The following is a 22,238-nucleotide window of genomic DNA, read 5'->3' as shown; positions in this document are numbered from 1 at the left end:
TCTTGATAACCATCTGTATAAGCCCACCGGGCAGGTTGAGAGTTGGTTCTGGAGAATGATCGGACCTGCGCGTTTGGTTCTTTTTCTGGCCCTGTATCCTTAGATCCTGCGAAGAGGAGCAGAGTGTAGCCATTTTTGAAAGCCGCCTCGTTTCTTCTCTTCTTACCCCTCCTGGAATGAACGAGTTGAGCTGACGCTGTATGGTTCTTTAGTGTAGGGCTTTGCTATGACAAAAATTGCTTCTTTTATGTTTAGGAAGACATTTTAAAACTTGAGGCTTAATAGAAACAAATTTTTAAGAGTTAGAAACTGACAAGGGCCCCCCGTTCAGTGTCTCATCTCCTGTGTGCTAAGGACTGGTGAGGAACTCTCTAGCCCCCTAGCTGGTCCTTTCCACCCTGGGCAGTGTTAAACATTGTTAAAAATCTATCTCAATACACATATATGTTTTTCTTATTTGAGACATTATTTACTGCGTGTTTAATGGGAACAGTTGTAAAGAAGGGTTCTTGAAATGTTTATGTTTAGAGCTCTCAACCCAGTAGCTCCCAGCATCACTCAGGGGAGGCAGTGGTGGCCACTGCCTTTGGCCACTGTCCACAGTAAGCAGCACAGTTTACGTTAAAACCACTCATACTTCTGAAAATGCAACCCAGTACATAGATGCATGTGTTTGTCTGTTCATTTACATCCTGGCAGGAAACATTTAATGAAGGACTGTTTTCTGAAGTGTGGGCGGGTTTAAGGAACCCACAGAGGATTTTGAAGCAGGGACCTTCAACAATAGGAAGGTGCTACGGCCTCTGGGCCTGAAGGGGGCGGGGGTGTCATCAGGCGAGCTGTAGGGGGTGGGGGCAGTCTCACCCAAGGAGAGGGACCCCAACCTCCTTCCAGCCCGTGATCTCCCGGGACCTCGTGCTGGCTTGGGTGAGGGGCTGCTGAGTTCTATAGGGTCAGCTTGCAGGCCCTGGGAACCATGCAGAGAAGGGAGGAGAGTGGCTTTGGAGAGGCAGACAGAGGCTACCCGGCTCTTGTGTGCATGTGTTTAACTTGAATGCGAGTGTCCTGTAAGAATACTTACCCCCACAACATGCACTACACTCTGATTTTCTATTCTGTCCTTTTTTAAAAATGCTGTTTATAAGCCATTAAGCTGACTTCATTTAGTGTTATGACCCAAAGTTTGAAAACACTGCCTTAGAAGAACTGTGTTCTGATTCTGTATCTGTTTCTAATTAGTTAGGTGCCTGATTGAGCAAAGCATTTAGCTTCTCTGAGCCTCAGTTTGTACACATGCAAAAACGGGAGACGTGGATTAGACTGGTGGTTCTCAAGTCTTCGCTGTATACTAGTCTGAGTTGCGATTTATCATCTGATACGGTTGATACTTTAACTAGAGTTGACATGTTTCTTGTACCCCTGTTATCACAAGAGGGAAGACAAGGAGAGCTGGAGCGGGCTCTGCGTTTCAGGAAAATGGAGGGGTGCTTTCCTCTGTGGACATGAAGGATCTACATGGTAATATGCAAAGTTTGTCTGTGGTGGAGGACTACATGATGCCGTTTACAAAACAAAAAATGTAACTGAATATGCAAAAGGTAGATAGTAAAAACTAGCTTTTCCCCCTCACATCTGTCCGACTTGCCTCATTTTCATGACCTGCCTACTTCCTGCGGGCCCTGGCCACTGCACTGCTGCTCCAGGCTGGTTGGTCACTGGCAGGGCTCCTCAGCCTCAGCACGATGGCATTTAGGGTCAAGTAATTCTTTGGGGGGCTGTCCTGTGCATTTTGGGATATTTAGTGGCCTCCTTGGCATCTACCTATTAGATGCCAGTAGCACCTCCCCAGTTATAACAATCAGAATGTCTCCAGATATTGGCACATGGCCCCTGAGAGGCGAAACTGCCATGTTTAGAACCATCGCTTTTATTATCCACAACTTGCAAGAGCCGGAAAGCCCATATAATGATAGACACGTGTGAGGTCTTAGGGGCAGAAGGGGTAAGACGTGGGGTGTTAAACTCATTTAAATGGTTGTTTAACTATTTGACTAGTCAGTTAAATAGTTGTTAAACTCATTTAACAACTATTACTAGCTCAGTCCTCACCACGACACCGTGACTGTCGTCGTCATTTTACCAGCTGGGGGCTCTGTGGCACACAGACATTCGGTAACCGGCCCCCAGTCACCCCTGGAATATGGAAGGGCCGGGATTTGGTCCCAGGTAATGTGGCTCTAGAATTCATGCTATGCTGTATTTCATCTTTTGTAGGGTGAGTATAGCAAGAGAAGAAAAGCCCCAGAATCCAGTTCTGAGGAGCCCCAATATTTAGTACTCAATAAGTGTTACCTTTCTGGTTTCTTCCTTCTTCAGGAAAATTAAGGGAAAAGAAGGATCAGACATAGAGATAGGGGAACAAGAAGTGGAAAGAGAACATTGGAGGTGGCACGAGGGACAGGAAAGGCTGAGGAATTGTGAGGAACGGGGCCGCTGGCCGTCGCAGGCTCGCTTTCAGACACGCAGGCGACAGCGCTGGCCCTCGGGCGGGGTCGTGGGTGGGTGTCGAGCCATGCATTTCCCTGGGAAGCCAGTGAGCAGGATGCGAATTTGGGATTTTTAAAGAATTTTTAAAGAATTTTTTAATGTTTAAACCATTTTTTTTTCCCTTTAAAATGATCGCTGCAAAGCCTAGAGGTTACTGGCCCCAGAGACTCTGGCAGGCCCTTGGTACTCCAGGCGACGTGGGTTGGGAAGCTCTGCCGAAATCCCCTCCTGGTGTTTATGGTAGCTGTGAGAGCTTAGCACATTGTGTGTGTGTGTGTGTGTGTGTGTGTGTGTGTGTGTGTGTGTGCGCCTTCAGTAAATAGTTCATTGTCATTACTCCTTCCTTTCTGTCCCATCAGTATTAGCGATAAGAATTTTTTGTCACATTGGACCCAAGTCAGCATCCAGCTTTATTATAGCTGTCTTCTCTTCTGGCTACCGACCATAAATCTCCCCTAAGCCATAATCATACCTCGAGATCCCCCCTCACCATCCCACTTTAATAAACCCTGCCCTGAGAAGGTCATCACTTATGGCCTTCTCGGATCTCACGGTTCGTAGACTTTGTGTCATTTGCTTGAGTGCCTAATGTGTTTGCTCATTATTTTATGTACCCAAATCTTATCTCTCAAGGATTTTATCTTCAAGGCACAAATACTGGCTAATATTTCTTTAATGTTCTTGTTTTCTAGGAAAACGCGTTGTGCATCTAGTCGGCATTTAGATACTTGCTGACCTTAAAACACTTGTAACTCACACACAAATCTAGGAACTAGAAAGAAGGAAGGGGCTGAACTTGTGATATCCATGACTGGGTCCTACAGAGAGTCTTTTCACTTAATAGTTTGCTACATAGAAAGTGGCCTTTGTTTTGTTGTAGATACTGTAGACTAGAAATGTATTTTCCTTATATATGTATTTTCATGTACTGGTAATCCCTTGGGCAGAGTGGAATGCTTTAGATATGTCTTTAGGTGTTTAGATTTTTATTTAATGCGGACATGCCATAATCTCTCTTACCTGGTGATAGTCATTTAACAACGCAGCCCGGTGAGGTGCCAGGCAGGACACTAGGGGATGTAGAAATTAGGGCGAATTAAACACAAGCTCAGCCTCGAAGCATTTTCATTCTAGCAGAGGACACTGTTAAGTGGGTGACTGGCTATTCAAGAGCTGTAATAAAGGCGGTATAGCTGGAGAGGTAAGACAAGCTTCACAAAATGTCATAGTTGAATTCCTTTGACTTTGAGGGACAAATGAGGTTTCAGGCAGGAGCAAAGGCGTAGCATCGTTGTAGCGCTTGGTATTGTAGAGGACTGTAGCCCAGTGTGGCCAGCATGAAGCCTGTGAGCGAAGATTAACCGGAGGTAGGCCAGTTAATATGTGAGCTCCATGGTGTGAGCCATGGGAAGTTGTGGAGCTTTTCACGTGAGGGGATGAGATGCTAGGTCTATACCCGCAGATATTGACTTCATCCTCCGGGATGAATCGTTGATGTGGAACAGGAAGACTGTTTACTGGTAGCTTCAGCTTCTGGAAAGAAACTTTTAAACTCTGAATGGACCCTTGAGAACATTAAGAAATTGTTAGTAATATTAGGGAGGAGCTGAGACTAGAAATCGTCAAGGTCGACTTACAAACCTTGTCCAGTAGATTTAAAGAGCGTTTTTAACCTCTTTTTATGTCATTTTGTCACTTGAGGGTTAGAAGGCTAACTCTCTTTAGAGTGCTCTAAGAATAGATTAACCTCAATTTAGGAATAAATTGTTTTTAAAATTTGCAAGTCATTTTGGACTTAGAATACATTTCTCTATGTAAATATTGTTACAGCATGAAGTCATCAAGTGCCCACACATGGGAAAGGAGGCAGCTCTGTCACCATGGCAGAAAGAAACGGGTTAGAACCGTTTACCAGCTGTGCGCCTCTGGAGAAAGAACCTCTGGGAGGCCAGGCTTTCTTGTGCAGAATGGGAGCAGAAGACTCTCAAGGCTGTCGTGAGACTCAGATGAGAGACTGTGAAGGTGTCCTGTGAATTTCAAGTTACATACTGGTTATGAAGTACAAGTGTAAGGTGAAAAAATGTCACAAGGGTGGGGAAATGTGTTTGTGGTCAGGAATACAAGTCCCCGGCCACAGCTGCACAGAGCCGCCTGCAGGTAACCGCAGGGGCGGCGAAGGGGGAAGCGGCCCACCTGGCTTGCTGCTCGCACAGCTGGAGGAGGAGGACGAGGAGAGAAGGGACTTCGGTGTGCAGAAGACTCACCCGAGGAATCTTAAAAATGCAGATAGCAGGCTCCACAGTGTCCTGATGGGAGAGAGGGCGTCTAGAGGAGGACCCAGGACTTCTGAGCCACCTGCTGGGGTGGGGCAGCTTGGGGGAGGGGAGAAGGCAGGGAAGGAGGTGAGGGCGGTCCCGGGTCCCTGCGGGGCGGGGAAGGGGCGCGGAGAGGGACTAGGGTTTCGGAGCCCCTGAGGGTGGATCGGAACGGTAGGGAAGAACCGCTGTCCCATTTCTTACTCAGTTCCTTCTGCCTGCCTCGCTGCTGCTGAGGCTGCGGCCGGCGGGGCCCCTCCACACTTCCGAGGGCATTGGACTTGCCACATAGGGCAATACGGAGGGAAGGAACAAAGGCTACTCTTGGGTCTGCGGGTGAAGGAGGGGCGGCAGAGGGAACGTGAGCTGCGACAGGACCACGGGAATCTCACGGAGGGGAGTGGAGCCCTGCTCCTCACACCTGGGACCCCAGCTCCTGGCTGCTAGGAACCGGTGGTTTAGGCAGTTGGCTGCATGATAGACCAGGGGTCTAGTTTGTACTCAGTCACTGGGGACTCTGTTTTTGGAACAAAACTATTTAAATGCACATGAGTGTGTGTGTACCCATCCATCAAAGTATATTCAACTTTGGTTTATTATGCAGATGTGATTTAGGACCATTTTATTTCCCCCCTTAAGCATACCAAGTTGTGCTCATTAATTCAGCAGACATTTGAGTCTGGCTGTGTGCTCAGCTGTGTGCTGTAGTAAAGTTTAGTAAAATGTTGTTTCTACTCTCGGAATTACATTCTATTTTGTGTAAATAAGATTCTAAGAACGGAAGAAGAATAATTTTCAGTGAAGAGACTGCTCAAACCCCATAAGATTGAAAATTGATATAACGTGACATATAATCTGGCACAAAATTTCTTTAATCGGAATTGAGTTGTACACTTTAGTTTCAGAGTGTTAGTAATTTATGTGCTTCCATAAGAGCCTTTCAAAATTCTCAGCCATGGCATTGCAACCCTTTGAATTAGATGACAAAGCAAACCTTCTTTCCTTGAACACCTTTTGCTCATAGAGTACGTTAGATCTTTTGAAACGTAGTTTATTTATGCTCTGATTTTTAAAAATAACTCGCTATACTTACTTCAGTATCTTACGATGACAAAACAGAGCGTATGTGTTAAAATAGATTATCAATTTTGTGACTCCCCCATTGCTTCCCCCGAGAAAACACTATAAACAGTATTGATAATCACTGGAATAAATTTAGAGAAAATCAATTTTAATCTCTTCTAAAGGCAAGAAGGTAAGAAAAGCTCTTTAGAGGGCCTTCAGAAGTTTTCATCATTTTATGTGTTTATGCTTAAATTACATGTTCACAAAGCAGTATCTACTTTACTTGGGCTTTTCATTTTCAAATGACGTATACATATAATTTCTTTCAATTTTGAATAAATTAAAGCGTAACTTTACAGTTTTATATAAAAATAGCTTCTATGAAACATACTGCCTATATCAACAGATGGATTGCATTTTTTCCCCTTTTATCTTCAAAAAAAGAGGAAAGGGGAGTAAGACACCGGCAGGTAAGAAGGTCTTGGCCTTTGTCTCACCTCCCGCATCCTCCTCAAGAGGCAGAGCAGAGCGTGGCTCTCAGGTCAGAATTCCTGCCTCCAGCCTCGCTGTCTCTTTTTACTGCTTTTTTTTCCCTTGGGCAAGTTACTGAAGTTCCCTGGGCCTCAACTTTCAAGTGTATCCTGGGGAACTGCTTGTACTTACCACATAAGATAGTAGTGAGGAGTTATGGAGTTAGTTCAAGTAAAACACTTAAAAAGTGCCTGTAATAAGAATTCAGATGTTAGCTATTTTATTATTATCGCTAATGATTGAAATGAACAAAGGAATACATTCAAAACATTGGGAACACATGAATTGACCTTAGAGACTATGAAACAGTGCCATTCAAATGCCAAGAACTCTCAAAATTGTTTACTCTAGTGCTGCAGGAATTAAAGGAATTAAGAAGGCACTGAAGGCCAAGTTGTGCCTTCCATCCTTCTGAGAAGCTGTGGTGTTCTGAGGAGGTAGAGATGATGACCTTGAGAAGTCCTATTTATCACTCCAGAATTCTGAAAGGCAAAGGCTGATTTAAAGGCCTAATGCGAAATGCATTGCTGTTAAAGTCAGCAGCAGACAGGATGCCCTCTTTTAAAGGATTATTTAGGTTATTCTAGAAGTGTATTATTGTCGAATGGCAGAAAGTAACAGTAAAATTATAAAACAGGAGTGACATTATTATCTTTAAATAAGATTGTTTGAAATGGAGAATTGAAGATGATAAGCCAAAAAAAATTATAAGAATTAATAGTTTAGTAAATGAGCCCAAAATAAATACATTACGAAATAAAAACACTTCAAAAATACATACATTAGCAATATCCAGTAAAGAATAATGAAAATAAAGATTTCATGGATATTAGCCACAAAAAAAAAAAAAGTTAAACTCCCAGGAAGACTTAATGAGAAATATGAACTGGTTGTGTATTAAATATGTATTAACTCTACTGATAGGACTTTTTTCAAGGGTAATTGAAAAGCAAGATGAATAATTGAAAGTAAATATCTTGTTTATGGATGTGAACATTTGGGTTTATATTGTAAACATGTAGATTCTTCCTAAATTAATTTGTAAATGCAATCCCAATTATAATCTCAAGGGGATTATCAAAATATGAGAAATCTTCTGTATGATAAAGGTGGCATTTACATTCTGTGAGAGAAGAGTGACTTATTCAGAACATGATAGTTGTTAGGTCATTGAGAAAATAAGCCCAAACTTTCTTATGGTAGGGCGAAACCTCTAACCAGAAAGGAAGTGGACAGAAGATTTGTCAACAAGAAAAAAAATCAAAATTTCCAAAGGTCAGAGTACCATATACAAACAAATGTCAACCTAGTTAAATAACAGTTTCAATGATCTAGAGAATTAACTTTGTTTTTTATAACCATTAATATCTCCTAGGCAAAATGTATTTTTAAAAAATATATAAATACTTCTTTAAGAATAAGGCAGAGATTTGAGCTGTTTGGTTTTCATTTCTAAGAATATTTTCATAGTTCAATTCCTTAGTTGGTAGTTATTTAATCAGAAGTCTCCATGCAGTAAGATGAATCTTGTGATATCAGAAAATTAAATGGTATTTTCCGGATTCATCTTAATATGTTCTTTGTACTTGGACAGAAAGCAAACTATTGATTCTATTAAATAACAAGAATTCAACTGAGTAAATTTTAAAGATCTAATTGGCTTCATTAAATGATTCATGAATCGGGCAACATTCAATCCAGCAAGAAGAGAGGAGGTCCACTGAGCTGTAAGAAAGGAGAGGTTTTTAAAGGCTGGAAGGGAGCGGAAGAAAAATTAGTGAAGAATGCGTTGTCTCAGGCAAATTTGCTTTATTAAGGAGAAGGGGAGGGCCCTGTCTGGAGATACCTCACTAGCGCTGAGCAGGTAGTTCCAGGTTAACTGGTTAAAGGTTACATTCCTGGAGAAGCGGAAGCTGCAGTTAGTTTAGGTACTGAGTCTTGGTTTGCTTATGTGGCGCTTAGCACAAGTGACTCCATTTCGGGACTGTTTTCTGTGTTATTTAATTTTTTTTAACAATTCTCATATGAGACTGATTTTATTATTAGCTTGTTTTCTCTCTCTTCTTTCCCCCCCTCCATCTCTTCCTTTCTTGTTTACTTATTTCATTTTAAATTTGTTTAGAAAACAGTAACATTTTTCATAAACTCAGGTATGGCAGCAGTATATAAAAAGCGGTAGTTCTCTGTTTTCGCCCATCCCCAGCCCCGGTCCCTGAAGTCACCATATTTCTTTATTCTAAGTCACTCCTCACCATCGGTTCTATTCCTGTCACAGTTCTCTTTGTGGACGTTCCCATCTGGGGTACCTTGTAGTTTGGGCAGATATTAGGCCCTCGTGTATTTCGTTGAAAGTGTGCGTGAATGAAAATTGGAGATACATGCCAAATTATAATCCAGCCTATCAGTGTTTTAAGCGTAGCCCTGGGGTGCTTTTCCAAGAGTCAGCATCCTTCCCCCAGTTTCTAAGAGTCCAGCATGTACGTATATATCCCTGACTTGCCCACGCTTGCCTTCACAGTGCTTTCCTCGAAGCTGGGAACATTTCTTTATGCTCACAGAGTAACCGACGTTTCTTTTCCCTTCTAGCTGCCTTTGCCGCAGTGTTGCACTGGTAAGACTGCCTCCTCCTCTGGCGTGTGTTGTGACATGTGTGTACCTTAGCCATAGCCGCTTCCCACACATAAAGGGGTAATTTCCGTGGGATAAGGACGAACGTATATTATATGCGAAACAGTAGTCCGAAAAAAGTAGTTTAATCGATAAATCGGGGTTAGCATAATGTAATTTTTTTAATAAAAAAGAGATTCATTATTAAAGAGGTTATATTTGAGACTGCTTCGCTTAATATAAAGTTCATGTTGAGAAAACCTTAATTTTTTTCATCTGGATAGAGAGAAATATGATTTTCATTAATCAGACATTTCTGAAATGGTAACCCAGAGACATTATAGTTTATAATTTTATTATGCTTTGAATATCAGTCTTCTGGTTCATTCTAATTTTAATATTTAACTTGAGTGTGTTTTCTTATAAGGAGAAATTTCCGTGTAAATTTAAGACATGCTGAGCAGAGAAACAAACATGGGTACCATTGTGTTCGAGTTTTATTACAGATTTATCTGCAAATCTATAGATAATTGTATTTCGCGTTTAGAGTTTCCTTTGCAAATAATGCTGAGAACAAGCTTCAGCACGCTGCTGTGTCGCTCTTTCGTTTTGCAGGAGCCACATCACACACCTCTTTGAAAACGACCGGCATTTTTCTCACCTCTCAGCATTGGAAAGGGAGATGGCTTTTCGCACTGAAATGGTTAGTTTTCCCGTGGTGTTTTATGGTAGCATTTTAGGAATCTGAAAGTTTTAAGCTTTTTCTTCTGGAAATTTTCAGACTCTCTGAAGTAGAAGGAGAAAGTCAGCTCCCACTTCCCGCCCCCAGCTTCAGCACCCAAGGACACAGCCATTTTCTTTTGTCTGCACCCATCTCTGTTTAAAGGACTCTTCAGACATTATTTCTTCTGTAAATGTTTTCATCTGTGTCTCAAAAGAAAGGACGTTCTTAACTTAACCACAGTTCCGTTGTCACACTAGAAAACAGTGAACAGCAATTGCTGAATATCATCAAGTGTCGGTGTTGTAATGACCCTATTGGCTTTCCGTTTTTCCCTGTCCTGTCCTTTTTACTTTTTTTTCCTTTTCTTTATTCTTTTCTTTCTTTCTTTCTTTCTTTCTTTTTCTTTCCCTCCTTCCTTCCTTCCTTCCTCCTTCCTCCTTCCTCCTTCCTCCCTATTTCCTTCCTTCCTCCTTCCCTTCCTTCCTTCCTCCTTCCTCCTTCCCTCCTCTCTCTCTCTCTCTTCCTTCTTACTCTCTTCTTTTTACAGCTGATGTGTTTGTTTAAAGCAGGATTCAAACAGTGTCTCTGCATTGCAGTTCGTTGATGTATCTGTTAAGTCCTTCAGTCCTCTTTCTATTTTTGTTTTTGTTTTTGTTTTTTGTTTTCTTTGCTATTTAATTTTTGAAGAATCTTGGCCATTCGTCCTATAGAATTACCCACAGTAATTCCTATTATTTATGATGTTCTATATGCCCAGGTTTCCTGAAAATTGATAGATAAGAGTCTTGATAGCCGAATTTTTTTGTGTGTGGGGGGGCAGGAGTACTTCATAAGTGGTGCTATGCAGTTATTGTACTGTGCAAAGAGTCACACTGTATCTGCTTGTCTCACTTTCTGTGATGTTCAGATTGATCTGGCTTTAGGTATTGTCATGTTGATCCCTCCATTATACACTAGCCATCAGCCTCCATTAGTTATTTCATTAGCATTTCCAAGTGGTGATTATCTATTATCTTTTTTCTGCATTATTAACGTGATTCTGTAAAGCACTTTCCCATAATACCTAGCTGTTTTCTCCAAGGTACACTTGGTACAGTTAAGACAGGATACCACTTCTCAGAAAAATGAGTTGATTCTCTCGCATCTTCTCACGGCGACCAGTGGACTGTCGTGATTTGATGGATTTTCACATGTTTCGTAAACTTACCTGTCTTCAGGTGGTGACAGCCCCTGCAGTTGGCTTTGTGTCCCCTTGACACGGCCTCACTAATATTCTGTAGCTCCCTTATTTCCGGCACTATAAGATGCTTTATCTCCTGATCTGGAATCATCCAGTTTTCCAAAAGCCCCAATTCCTTTCAGTGGCAAATGGTATATACGGACCACAGTTTGGGTGCTAGAGATGCTCATTGCTACCATTTTATACTAGATGGTTTTTTTTTAGTAAAAGAATTAGACAATTTTCTTAAAGGGAAATCATTAATTTATATTCATTTTTTTTAAATTCAAATTTAGGATTAGGTGGTTTTTACTTATTTTATATTAAATATGTATCTGTTAGCCTGAGAACCTTGGTTTGAAATTATTTTTGAGGAATAATAGTACCTCAAAGATATTAATAAAATATGATGAAAATATATCTGAAAACAAACACTTTTCTTGCATTTCTTTTTGACTTTAGGATATATTCCACTAGGGATTGGAAATCCTCTCCCAACTTAATAGTTAATTCTTTTCTTCTCTTTATTTATTTTTTTGATATTTAGAGTTTAAAACATTTTTGTTTTATAATAAGTAAGATATTTACATGATTCCAAAATCAGATCTACAAAACAAGGTACATTGCAATAGTTTCCTTGGGCTGTACAATAAAGTGCAATAAACTGGATGGCTTACAAGCGTAGAAATTCATTCTGTCACGGTTCTGGCAGCTAGAAGTCTGAAATCGAGCGGCTGGCAGGGCCGCGTTCTCTCTGAAGGCTGCAGGGGAGAGTCCTTCCTGGCCTCCTCCTAGCTTCCTGTCGTTCCCTGCCATCCTTGGAGCTCCTTGGTGTGCCCCAGAGATGCAGTCGCCCCAGTCTCGGCCTCTGTCTTCACGTGGCCTCTCCCCCGTGTCTCCGTGTCTCAGTTTCCTTCATTTGTAAGGACACCAATTATATTGATTTATAGAGTCTGCCTTCATTCAGTGTGACCTCATCTTAACCCAATCACATCTACACGGACCCTATTTCCAAATAAAGTCACGTTCACAGTTTCATGAAATTTTGGGAGACATTATTCAACCCAGTATAGTAGGAAATTAATTTTTAAATTGACAGTCTAGTACCAAGAACCATTTTTTCTATGTAGGCAGATCACTTTTATATTCCTGAGCCTCAAACCCAGGTTAGAGTTGGCAGCTAATGGTGCTGGCTACCAGGGTAGCTCTAGGCAGAATTGTGTAGAAGATGGCGTTTCTTTCCTGTGTTCATCTGTCCTGCTTTTACTCTGCCATTTATACTCCCTCACAAGGCTTCTAGTACTCGTTTCGTTTTTGTCCCATGTATTCCAGCCTCAATCTTCCTTAATTAGCACGTCAAGCTCAAAATTATTTATTTTTCTCAAGATGGCAGCCGCAGCACTGTCCCTCTCCCCCACCCCTACAACCCCAGTCTTACTTTATGCTGAGCTGATAGTGCTTTAGGGACAAAAAAGCGGTCCATCTACCTGCACGCGTCTAAACCACGGAAGAGATGGACAGGTTTTGCAGCAAAGAAAGGGTTTATTAGAGAGTCGCAAGTGCCGGAGACACAGGCGAGCTATGGCTCGGAGGCCTGGCTCCCCAGGTGTCTTGGGAGTATGGATTATATAGGGAAAAATCAGTAGTCATGGAAACTAAGGGAGTTGGGGTCATGGGTGCTACCGAGTGGATGGTTGGAGGGGGATGAGGTCATTGATCATTGCCTCTGGCTTTGGAATCAGCCATGGTGCCATCCCGTCTGGTCCTCTGGCCTGGTCCCGTGGCCTGGTCCCATGGCCAGTGGGGTGGTTGTTCTGCCTTGGCGGGCCTGAGGCTGAAGCACATCTAAAGCCAAGATGTTATCCTTAGTCTACAGTCCAGCTGAAACCTTTTGTCCTCATGACCTTGGACTTGGTTAATCTCATGTCCTGAAGCTTAGTGGTTAAAGGAGGAGGCACACAGAATAAGGGTGGAAAGAAGCAAGCATCTGGGCAAAACCAGTTCGAATCAGAGAAAAAAAACCTACATTAGAGAAATAAAGTTTGTGTACAGTTACAATAGAAATGAAAATAGCCTATAAAATTAGTTGACATCAGAATATAATTTACATGTAATATATCAATGTGTAGTCTTCCTAACATATTTGCATTTTTTACTTGAAAATCTGGGAGGAAGATGACCAGTAATGCCATTTCGGGGATTCAAATTAGCAGTTAAGGGGAAACATTTTTGGATAGCAAAGAGTTTTTGGTTCATGGTAAATTTAAGTTCCATAGTAAATTCTTCATCACTGTGCTCATTCATGAGATAGCTTTTTCTAACACATTCTTTTAAATGAAGTATGGTGTCTGAGTTATATTAGATTTTAAATGTTGAAAAAAATTTTGAAGCTATTTTGAGCTCAATTGTTTCAGTTAAGACAAAGCTATACTAAAATGTGTAGGTTTTTGCAACCTAAAAATTCATCAGTGCTTAGAAACCTCTGAAATTGATTGTAGCCATTACTTGCTTGATTGCTTTTCTTTTTCAAAAAACAGTAGCTTTTAAGTTTTGTTAAGCTAATAAGAGGTATAGTAATTATGTACTTTTTATTATAACTATAATATGTGCTTATTTCAGGGATTATATTATTCCTACTTTAAGACTATTGTGGAAGCACCCTCATTTTTGAATGGAGTATGGATGATTATGAATGATAAGCTGACTGAATACCCCCTTGTTATTAATACATTAAAAAGGTTCAATCTTTACCCTGAGGTAAGTTGCTTTTTCAACTCTGATTTTCTTACTTTTTAAAAAAGTGTGATTTGTATTAAATGCTACTTCTAAACATAAAGCATGATTCAATACATTAAATTTATTGTCGTTTTAAAAAGAAAATATATGTCTTCTCTTAGAAAGGAATGTGAAAAAAATCATTATTAATTTTGAAGTGCTTTAACTGATTCTGTGGGAACTATTATTATGATTCATGGTTTAGAAAATGTGAGCATTATCTGTATTTGGTGTGCCTGTAGGGATTATTGCAAGGGAGTATCATACTTTTATAAGTCATTTGCCAAATAGTGTTTCTTCCCTGTCTGGGATTCCTTCTTTAATTGGATGTACTTTCTCGGGAGGGAGGGCACCCATGAGGCAAGGGAGGAAGGCAGTGACGTCAGTAACTTTGGGGGCCTCTTCTGTACATCCCTGCCTTCATTTGACGCACCCCTAGGCATTCTCCAGGGCTGAGCCAGGGTCGCCTTCCTCCGGGCTACCCTCCTGGACTTGGAGGCTCTCCAGCAGAGCTCGTGGCCCCCCGTGCGCCCCCTTCTTGCATGACGCTGCTGCTGGGCATGGCCGATGCCAGGGCCATGGCTCTCTGTCTCTGCAGGGGTCCCAGGCACTGCCTCAGGACCAGCACTTACTGGGGCTGTCAGTCATTTCCCATTGAGTGAAAGGAGGACCTAAACTTACAGATCAGTGAGTCTGATTGATTAATGCGAAGCTAGAGACCAATGAGTAACCACCAAGGTTCAGTGTTTTCCTACCAATGTGCTGCTTATTATTGGGTTCTTCTATAACCATGTCCACGTTTACTTTTACAGAAGTAGGATCACACAAGAAAAATGCCGTCACATGGCACGTATTTTTTTAAATAAGTGCCTTTTGTATTTTAAGACTATTTATAACCATCTTCTTATGTCATCTTTGCTTCCATAGCATCATTTTTAATGGCTATGTATACAATGTACCATCGTTTATTTAGTTTATAATTTATGAAAATTCTGCTTGTTTTCAACCTTTTAAAATATTCTAAAGCTTCATCTTTGAAGTTAAGTCTTTACGTATATTCTTATTTTTTTACGCTATAAATTTGTTGATACAAAACTTTATTTCAGCAGAATATATACTTTAATGATTCTGGGACATGTTGCCAAAATGCTTTCCAGATAATTTACACCAACTGAAATTTCTACCAGCAGTGTTTCTGAAAATACTGGTTTACCTTAACCCTTGCTAATTTGATTAACCTTTTGTGCACTCGCTATATCTGTGTGTGTGTGTGTCATTCCATGCTATTTATAAAAAACTGCATTTCAGTTTTAAAAATAATTGCCTGTTCATGCCCTTTCTTTATATTTCCATTGAAATTTTATAAGAGCTCATTTATTATATGGCAGATATTAGTACTGTGTTACAGATAAAGCATTTTCCCCCAACTTTTTGTTTGCCTTTTAGCTTTGTGTACGATGTATTTGTACTTGTTTCTGTATAGAAAGATTGTATCTATGGATATTTTTAATTTATGGTTTTTATTTTATTCATATATATAAAACATCTTCATTCTTTCTAGTTGTTAAAATTATGCTTTTGATATTTATATGTTTAATTTATTCGGAATTTGTTTTGGGGTAGTGTGGGGTAGGAATCTAATTCTCTATTTTTTCAAAATGGTCTTCTGCATAACCTAACACTTTGATGAGCGGTCCATCTTCTCGTCACTGATTTGGAGTAGCGTTCATTATTGCATACATCATTGTTGTATGGATACGCTCCTGTCTGCTTTGGGACCTTGTGTTTAGTATTGCCTTAGGCTGGGGTCCTCTCAAGCAGGCTTTGAGTTGGAGATTTCCGTGCTGAAAATGTACAGGGAGGTACCCTTGGGGTAAATGCCTGAAGCGGGAAGAAGGAGGCCTGATAAGGCCTGAAGAGCTGGCTGTGATGCGGCACAGCCAGAGATTCAGCCCATCGCATGGGAGCGCTGGAGCTGGGATGGCTCCGCACAGTTGTCCTACCTTGAGGCTGGGGCCCTGGCCTTCACATCCCTCCTTGTTGACTAGGCAAACAGAGGATGCGGTTGTCCTTGGTAGCGGGTGTGACCTGTGATGCATCTATCCTCTTCAGCAGAGGGTAGTTAGTTCCCTGTGAGGGACTCAGCTGGGAGCTGTCAGCTACCAGCCTCCCAGCCACTGCGGGAATGAGTGGTTCAGCCCTGAAGGGGGCCTGGGTGGCAGACAGGCTCCCTACCACGTTCCCCGCGGTTACTTCGCTCCGCGGGGAAGATGGTAGGCTTACTCTGGCTAGGCTTGTGCCAGTACTGCACTATTTTAATTGTTGTAAGTGATGCATTTTAATATCTGTTAGGACCTTCTTTTTAGTTACCTCTTTTTTGTTATTCTTCTAGGCAACAGTTCTAGCCAGACACTTGAGATTTTAATTAGTATTTTATGTATGAATTAATTTGAGAGAGAACTTGCATCTTGAAAAATTAGATTTATTCAGGAAGACATAGTATCTTTGTATTTGTTCAAATCTTTTATGTTCCTCAGTAGAGTTTTGCCATACATTTTGCGTGTTTCTGGTTACATTTTATACCCGCTCCTGGGCGAACAGTTGAGGACTGACCAGTGCAGAACGTGTGTAGGGGATTGTGAGGCCCATCTTCCTAGATTTCAAGTGGATGGTACTAGAAGGGAAAATGTGATAATTATCAGACATCTTAAAAATATTCCAGTAATGAAACTGTCAAGGATAATATTTTTTCTCATAATGTCTCTATTTTTAAAAAATTAGGTAATCTTGGCCAGCTGGTACAGGATATATACCAAAATAATGGACTTGATTGGCATTCAGACCAAGATATGTTGGACGGTCACCAGAGGAGAAGGACTCAGTCCAATTGAAAGCTGTGAAGGCAAGTTCTTTGCAATATTGTCCAGTTGTCTGTTGTAGTGTAATAGTCACCCCAGACTTACGGTAGGAACAACCACCATTTTATTGTGCTCGTGGGTTCTGCAAGCCAGGAATGTGGGCAGAGCACAGCGGGCCGGCTTGTGTCCGTGATGTTAGGGGCCTCGGCTGGGCTCAGGTGGCCGTGGCCGGGAGACTGGGATCAACTGGGGGCCGCTACACTTAGAGTCAGGCTCCTGGGCTAGGGTGACTGCGAGGCGGGGCTCAGCTGGACTCTCAGCTGGGACACCTGCATTCGCTTTCCATGCAGCTCGGGCTTTTGTGTAGCGTGGTACCCCAGTGTCCGGCTTTTCTTGCAGTAGCTCAGAGATCCAAGCTGGACATCACATGGCCACTTATGACCCAGCCGCAGAAGTCACATAATATGGCTTCTGCCACACTCTGTTGAAGCAGTCGCAAGCCCAACGAGACCCCATACTTCTACGAGAAAAGTGCCTGGGAACTTGCAGCCTGAGTTAAGCCCACACAGCTACTACCCACTTCCATCTATGTCCCGTGATGGTGGTGTGTGTGAGTGTGTGTGTGTGTGTGTGTGTGTGAACCAAGGCAACTGTTTAATATATTGGGCAACCATTTTCAAAATAAGCACGTTTTAATGTTAATTGCCAGACACTTAAAGTCATTAATAAAACATATGTTTTGTTTACTTTTAAAGGATTGGGAGATCCTGCTTGCTTTTATGTTGCTGTGATTTTTATTTTAAATGGACTCATGATGGCATTATTCTTCATATATGGCACATATTTAAGGTAAGACTGTTAAATTGAGAATATTTTAGTATGTGTTTATAATAGTATATACTAGAATAATATAAATAGTAAGATTATTGTTAACTTTTGGTTTGGTTTTATAACAGTGTCATTTCTAATACGTCTACTTGTAGACATAAAATCACTTCCCAATTGGATGATTTCACCATTGTCGTGGCCAGCCGAACTGAAAGTAATTTTAGAGGCTTAAATAGAGCATGGCGGAGATATTCGATAAATTTTAAATATTCATAGGCATTTGAGCATCAGCAATATATATTGTTTACATAAAATGTGAAGGCAAGGACCACTCATAATGGCTTTTACTCTGCTAATGTTAGAACAGAAATATGTGTTTTATGCAGATATTTACTATTTTACCTAATTTACTTCATAATTGAGCAACATTTCTAAAATGAAAAGATCGACAAATTTTCTAAGGGTTTTTATATTTATTTATTTCTCTCTCTCTTTTTTTTCTTACAATCTGCCACACTGTATACTTGTTACCGTGAGAGCATCTTTACAATTTTCTTTTTACTGCTCGCTGATTCTTTGTAGTAGAGAAGTATGAGCATAGGCCTGTCATTTTCACTTTGGTTTAATGAGTTGGAATCCGCTGTTCTCCCATTCTCTTTGCTTTGGAAGTGTGGCATTTTCATTTTAGTATGTCTAAGATGCGTCGAGTTCTTAGCTCAGTGTTTGAGTCTGTAGCAATTACTCGATAAGCATTTATCAAATGAGGTAGCTGTTAGATCAGTTTAAAATATATTTGCATATAGATTTAAAATAACTTCGATGCTGCTATTTCTGACTTAGCTCTAAGAAAGGTCTTTTAATTATTTAATTGGGAGAGATTGAAATGAAAATGAGTGATTAAAAGATGATGTGACAGTTTTTGTTTTTGAAACAAGACACACAGAAATAACTTAACCAAAAGTATATGGTAATCAGGAGAATAGGCCGACCCGAGGGAAAGCAAGGCCAGTGTGCCTCGTATCATGATGAGCAAAAGGAAGAGCAACTTGGGGACATTTATTCATTTTGCTGAGTACCACCCATCTGTCTCACGGGCAGCTTCATTACATTTGGGAGATCCAATTTTAAGGAAGAGAAGTTAAAATATGGAACGTGACATTATTGCTAAATTGCTAATCTACAGTTATGCCACTTTTTTCATTGAAAGAATTCCTATACACTTATTAAAGTCATCATTCAGCATCATTTTCTTAAAATGGCTGTTATAACCATGATTTCAAAGGCTGAAAGTATCGTATCTGCAGCAGAGAATGTCCCTAGGTCTCTGGCTAGCCTAGGCTGTCATAATCAGACTGGAGGACAAAAACGCTGTGTGGAAACTCTAAATCGTGGGTGGAACCTGTTAACATTGAGTTTTCATATAATTTGAATAAATGATGTGGGAGGAACTTAAGAGTTACTGCCAGTTCTTTAGTTTCCTTTTAGATATAAAAGAAAATAGAATGTAACGGAGGTCTTTCAGGGTTGTAACAGGGAAGTGAAGTGTTTGTCAGGTTAACTGAGATGGAAGATAACATAGAAGAATTTTTAAGAAGTGATCGGGTAGGAAAGAGAAGGCCTGAGTGAGTTAGGAGCCACTGTCTTCTGTGTGAGACTAGAACACGGTTCATTTGCAAGGCGCCAGAAGAATGCCTGCCTTCACAAAATATTTTTTAATTGAATGAAATGAATGAATAAATTATGGAATAGAAAAACTTAGCTCATGACCGCCATCTGTGAAAAGCACAATAATAATATCTTATTATCTATGCCATATACTTTATTAGCATTTACCAATTTAGGACGTACTTTTCCATTGGACTCGTTCAAAGGTTTCCACTGCAGATACCGCCCTTCACTTCAGACTCTTCGTTTGTTGAAGTAGTGCACGGATAGCACTTATTATGTGCCCAGCTCTAGTCTAAGCTCTACAGTCGTAAACTCATTTAACCCTTAGCGTTAGCTCTGGGAAGTAGGTTAACCCTTTTGCAGATGAGGGGACTGAGGCGCAAGAACCTTAAAGAACTCCCAGGGCCTCGTAGCCAGTCAGCTGCGGAGTTGGGATTTGAACGCAGACTCCAGCGTGTGTGCTTTCAGCTGCCGTGTTCTGCTGTCTTTATGGATGCACTCGAAATAGTCTTTCTAATAGCAATTCAATTATTTGCAGTTTTAATTAATAAGTTAATATGTATTTAAAGGTACCGAGTAATGAAGAAAAAGCTGTTTATTCCATTTCCAGAGAGGGTGTTATTTACATTTCATACAAAAGTTTCAGAAAAACATTTCAAAAGAGCATGACGCTTAGAAGGATCTCGATTTTATTCTCTTTTCTGGAATCGTTCGTTTCCTGAAGGTTCTGAGGCTGCTGGGATTTTGCTGGTCGTGTGCTCGTACTTCTGTAGGCGTGGTTCACTTCACTCTTTCTCATGTTGCCATTTATCAGGATCCCGTTTTGCTCCATTTTTAGTTCTCATACATGTATGTGATTTTGTAATCATTCTAATAGTTTCTTCATCAGTTAGTTTTTCTTAGAATCATTTCGTTGCTGCTGTATAAATTGGAATGAAAGGTAACCTGACGTGTGCGTGCGTGCGTGTGCGTGCATGCGTGCATGTGTGCTGGGGGTGAACTCAGGCTCCTTTCATCTCGTAGCTCCTTCGTTCACCAGACTCAGCTTCCTTCACATATGGTCAGCCGACAGGAAAGGGGAGAGTCGAGGAGACACGTCTGATTCTTAACCTCCTCAGTGCAGAAGTGACACCGGGTCCCAGTGACAATTCTGCACTCCCCTGCACCTTGTCCGGGGACACTCGTATGGTTGAGGGCCGGAGTCCACTCACCGAGGCACGGCCCTGTGTTCCCTGTCCCTCTCTCCCGTCCCCTCTGATGTAAAGTTTCTGAGAAAACTTTTTAACGTTTCGGTTTTGTTTAATCACCGTGGCCAGTCCGATCTGCCTCTGGTCTTTTCCTCTTTAGAACACGCACCTTTCCCTGTCTGTCTGCACCAGTTCTCCGTCGCTGCTCTGCCTCGGTGAGGAAACCGCTGTCCCTGTGCGGACGCAGCGCATCGTCAGGGTGTCTGTCCCTCCGTGCAGAGCGTCCACCCTCCGATTTCCTGTTTCTGTTTCTGTGGTCATTACAGGTTCACAGTGGCTTCTCTGATACCAGAAAGAAGTTTTAAAAATCCTTTATTTCTAGATATGTTTTAGAAGCCCCGGCAGCCTGGAAGATCAGTCTCTGTGCCACACCTCCCTTGTAACTTTGCTTCCCGTCCCCTTTCTGTCCTGCGTGAACGGTCGTAGTTAATAGAACCAGTTTTCCTACTCTTTCCTCTCATGGTCCCACCTGAGTTACCTGTGAAGTGACTCGGTGTTCTTTTTAGGCTCTGTGACAGTAAATAGATCAGCTTTTCATATGAATTCTCTACTCCTCCCCTGTATCCCACCTGTTTTAAGGAAAAGTTGAATTTCCTATTCTTTCTGCCAATTTTGCTTCCATTATTTTGACTTTTTTTTGTTGTTTATCATGTAAAAATCGGATCTTTACTGTTTTTGTGGGCCAGATTTTTTGGCTACACATGTGTCTTAAATAGGCTGTGGCTCACACCAGCTCAAACTTTTCCACCCTCATGTTTTGTTTTTCTTTGGAATGTTCTATTGACTGGGCCTGCCGGCACGTCTTTAATCTAACACTCGTGTACGAATATTTAAAAGATAAGTATTTGTCTTCAGTGTGTCTAAATCAGTGAAAGTTATTGGTTGAAGATATCGGTGTCTTTATTCCAAAACTTGCTTCTTTTTATGTCACTGCATCGGTAACTGACACTTTAACCTCACTGCTGCCCAGGTCTGACCCCTAGAATTTTCGTGACTTTCCCTTCAGTTACTTTTGAAACCCAGTTACTCGCAAAACCCCACTGGCTTCTTTCTTTGGAGTATCTCTGGCCTCCTTCACGTCTCTCTTCGCACCTGCAGGATTTAACAAAGGCTCCAGGAGCAGTGTCCGGAGGTGACAGTAGAGGCCCTGAGCTTTACAGGAGTGTGCTGGAGCCATGAGGGGAACATTTTCTCAGGAGAGTGACATTTCAGGAAAGTGAGACATCTGGGCAGAGCCTGAGGGTGTGGGGAGGAAGTCGTCCTCCACGGAATGGAGAATCTGGGGGGCACAGTGACAAGTGTAGGTGGGAGTTGGGGTGTGGCGGTCAGGTCACAGCAGAGGCTCGACATGGCGCTGATGCTCAGTGGGAGCCTACGTGTGGGGCCAGTGACCAAGGGTCAACAGGCATGGTTGTGACATGACGGTGAGGAGTATTTGACTGCAAGTTTCAAAAACAAAATAAAAAGACTGCCAGCAGCCTTTGATTTGAATAGTTTTTATGTTTCCTTTTATGTTTTCATTTATCCCTCCGATACCTTTTGACTCTGTGGCTCTCTGCCATGGGTGAAACAGTGCTGGACACTCCGGCTGCTGAAGAACCAGTCACTTCGCCAGCTACTATAGAAAGAATTCTGTTTCTCTCCCTGGTAGACAAAGATTAAATTAAAGCCGTTAATCAGTTGTTTGCAACAGACTGTAAGGCTAAGCCGATAACTTTTCTCATCCTTCCCGACCCTCATTCTCTTCCTCATGTTGACCTTCTGGTCCTTTCCTTAGTGCCCCAGTGCCCTGCCCGTCAGCTCAGGGGAGGGCAATCGGCTCCCAGCCAAGCCTGCTGGGCTTTCTCCAGCCAG

General features: G+C 41.6%; 1 protein-coding gene across 2 annotated transcripts in view; it reads left to right on the top strand.

The window, feature by feature from the left end:
• DPY19L1 (dpy-19 like C-mannosyltransferase 1) overlaps positions 1-22,238 on the top strand; it is a 69,530-nt gene that overhangs the window by 2,225 nt on the left and 45,067 nt on the right. Inside the window, exons 2-6 of one of the 2 annotated variants that reach the window (XM_039862733.1) lie at positions 9,045-9,069; positions 9,681-9,768; positions 13,628-13,765; positions 16,565-16,685; positions 17,397-17,490. In XM_039862733.1, coding sequence (XP_039718667.1) covers positions 9,045-9,069; positions 9,681-9,768; positions 13,628-13,765; positions 16,565-16,685; positions 17,397-17,490 — 466 coding nt within the window. Of the gene's footprint in view, positions 1-9,044; positions 9,070-9,127; positions 9,147-9,680; positions 9,769-13,627; positions 13,766-16,564; positions 16,686-17,396; positions 17,491-22,238 lie in introns of those variants that run through there. The other variant, XM_039862734.1, reaches the window with a different exon arrangement.

The sequence above is a fragment of the Pteropus medius genome, unplaced genomic scaffold (genome assembly GCF_902729225.1).
Source record: "Pteropus medius unplaced genomic scaffold, Ma_sr-lr_union100, whole genome shotgun sequence".
Taxonomy (NCBI): domain Eukaryota; kingdom Metazoa; phylum Chordata; class Mammalia; order Chiroptera; family Pteropodidae; genus Pteropus; species Pteropus medius.
This window is presented reverse-complemented; position numbering and strand designations above follow the sequence as displayed.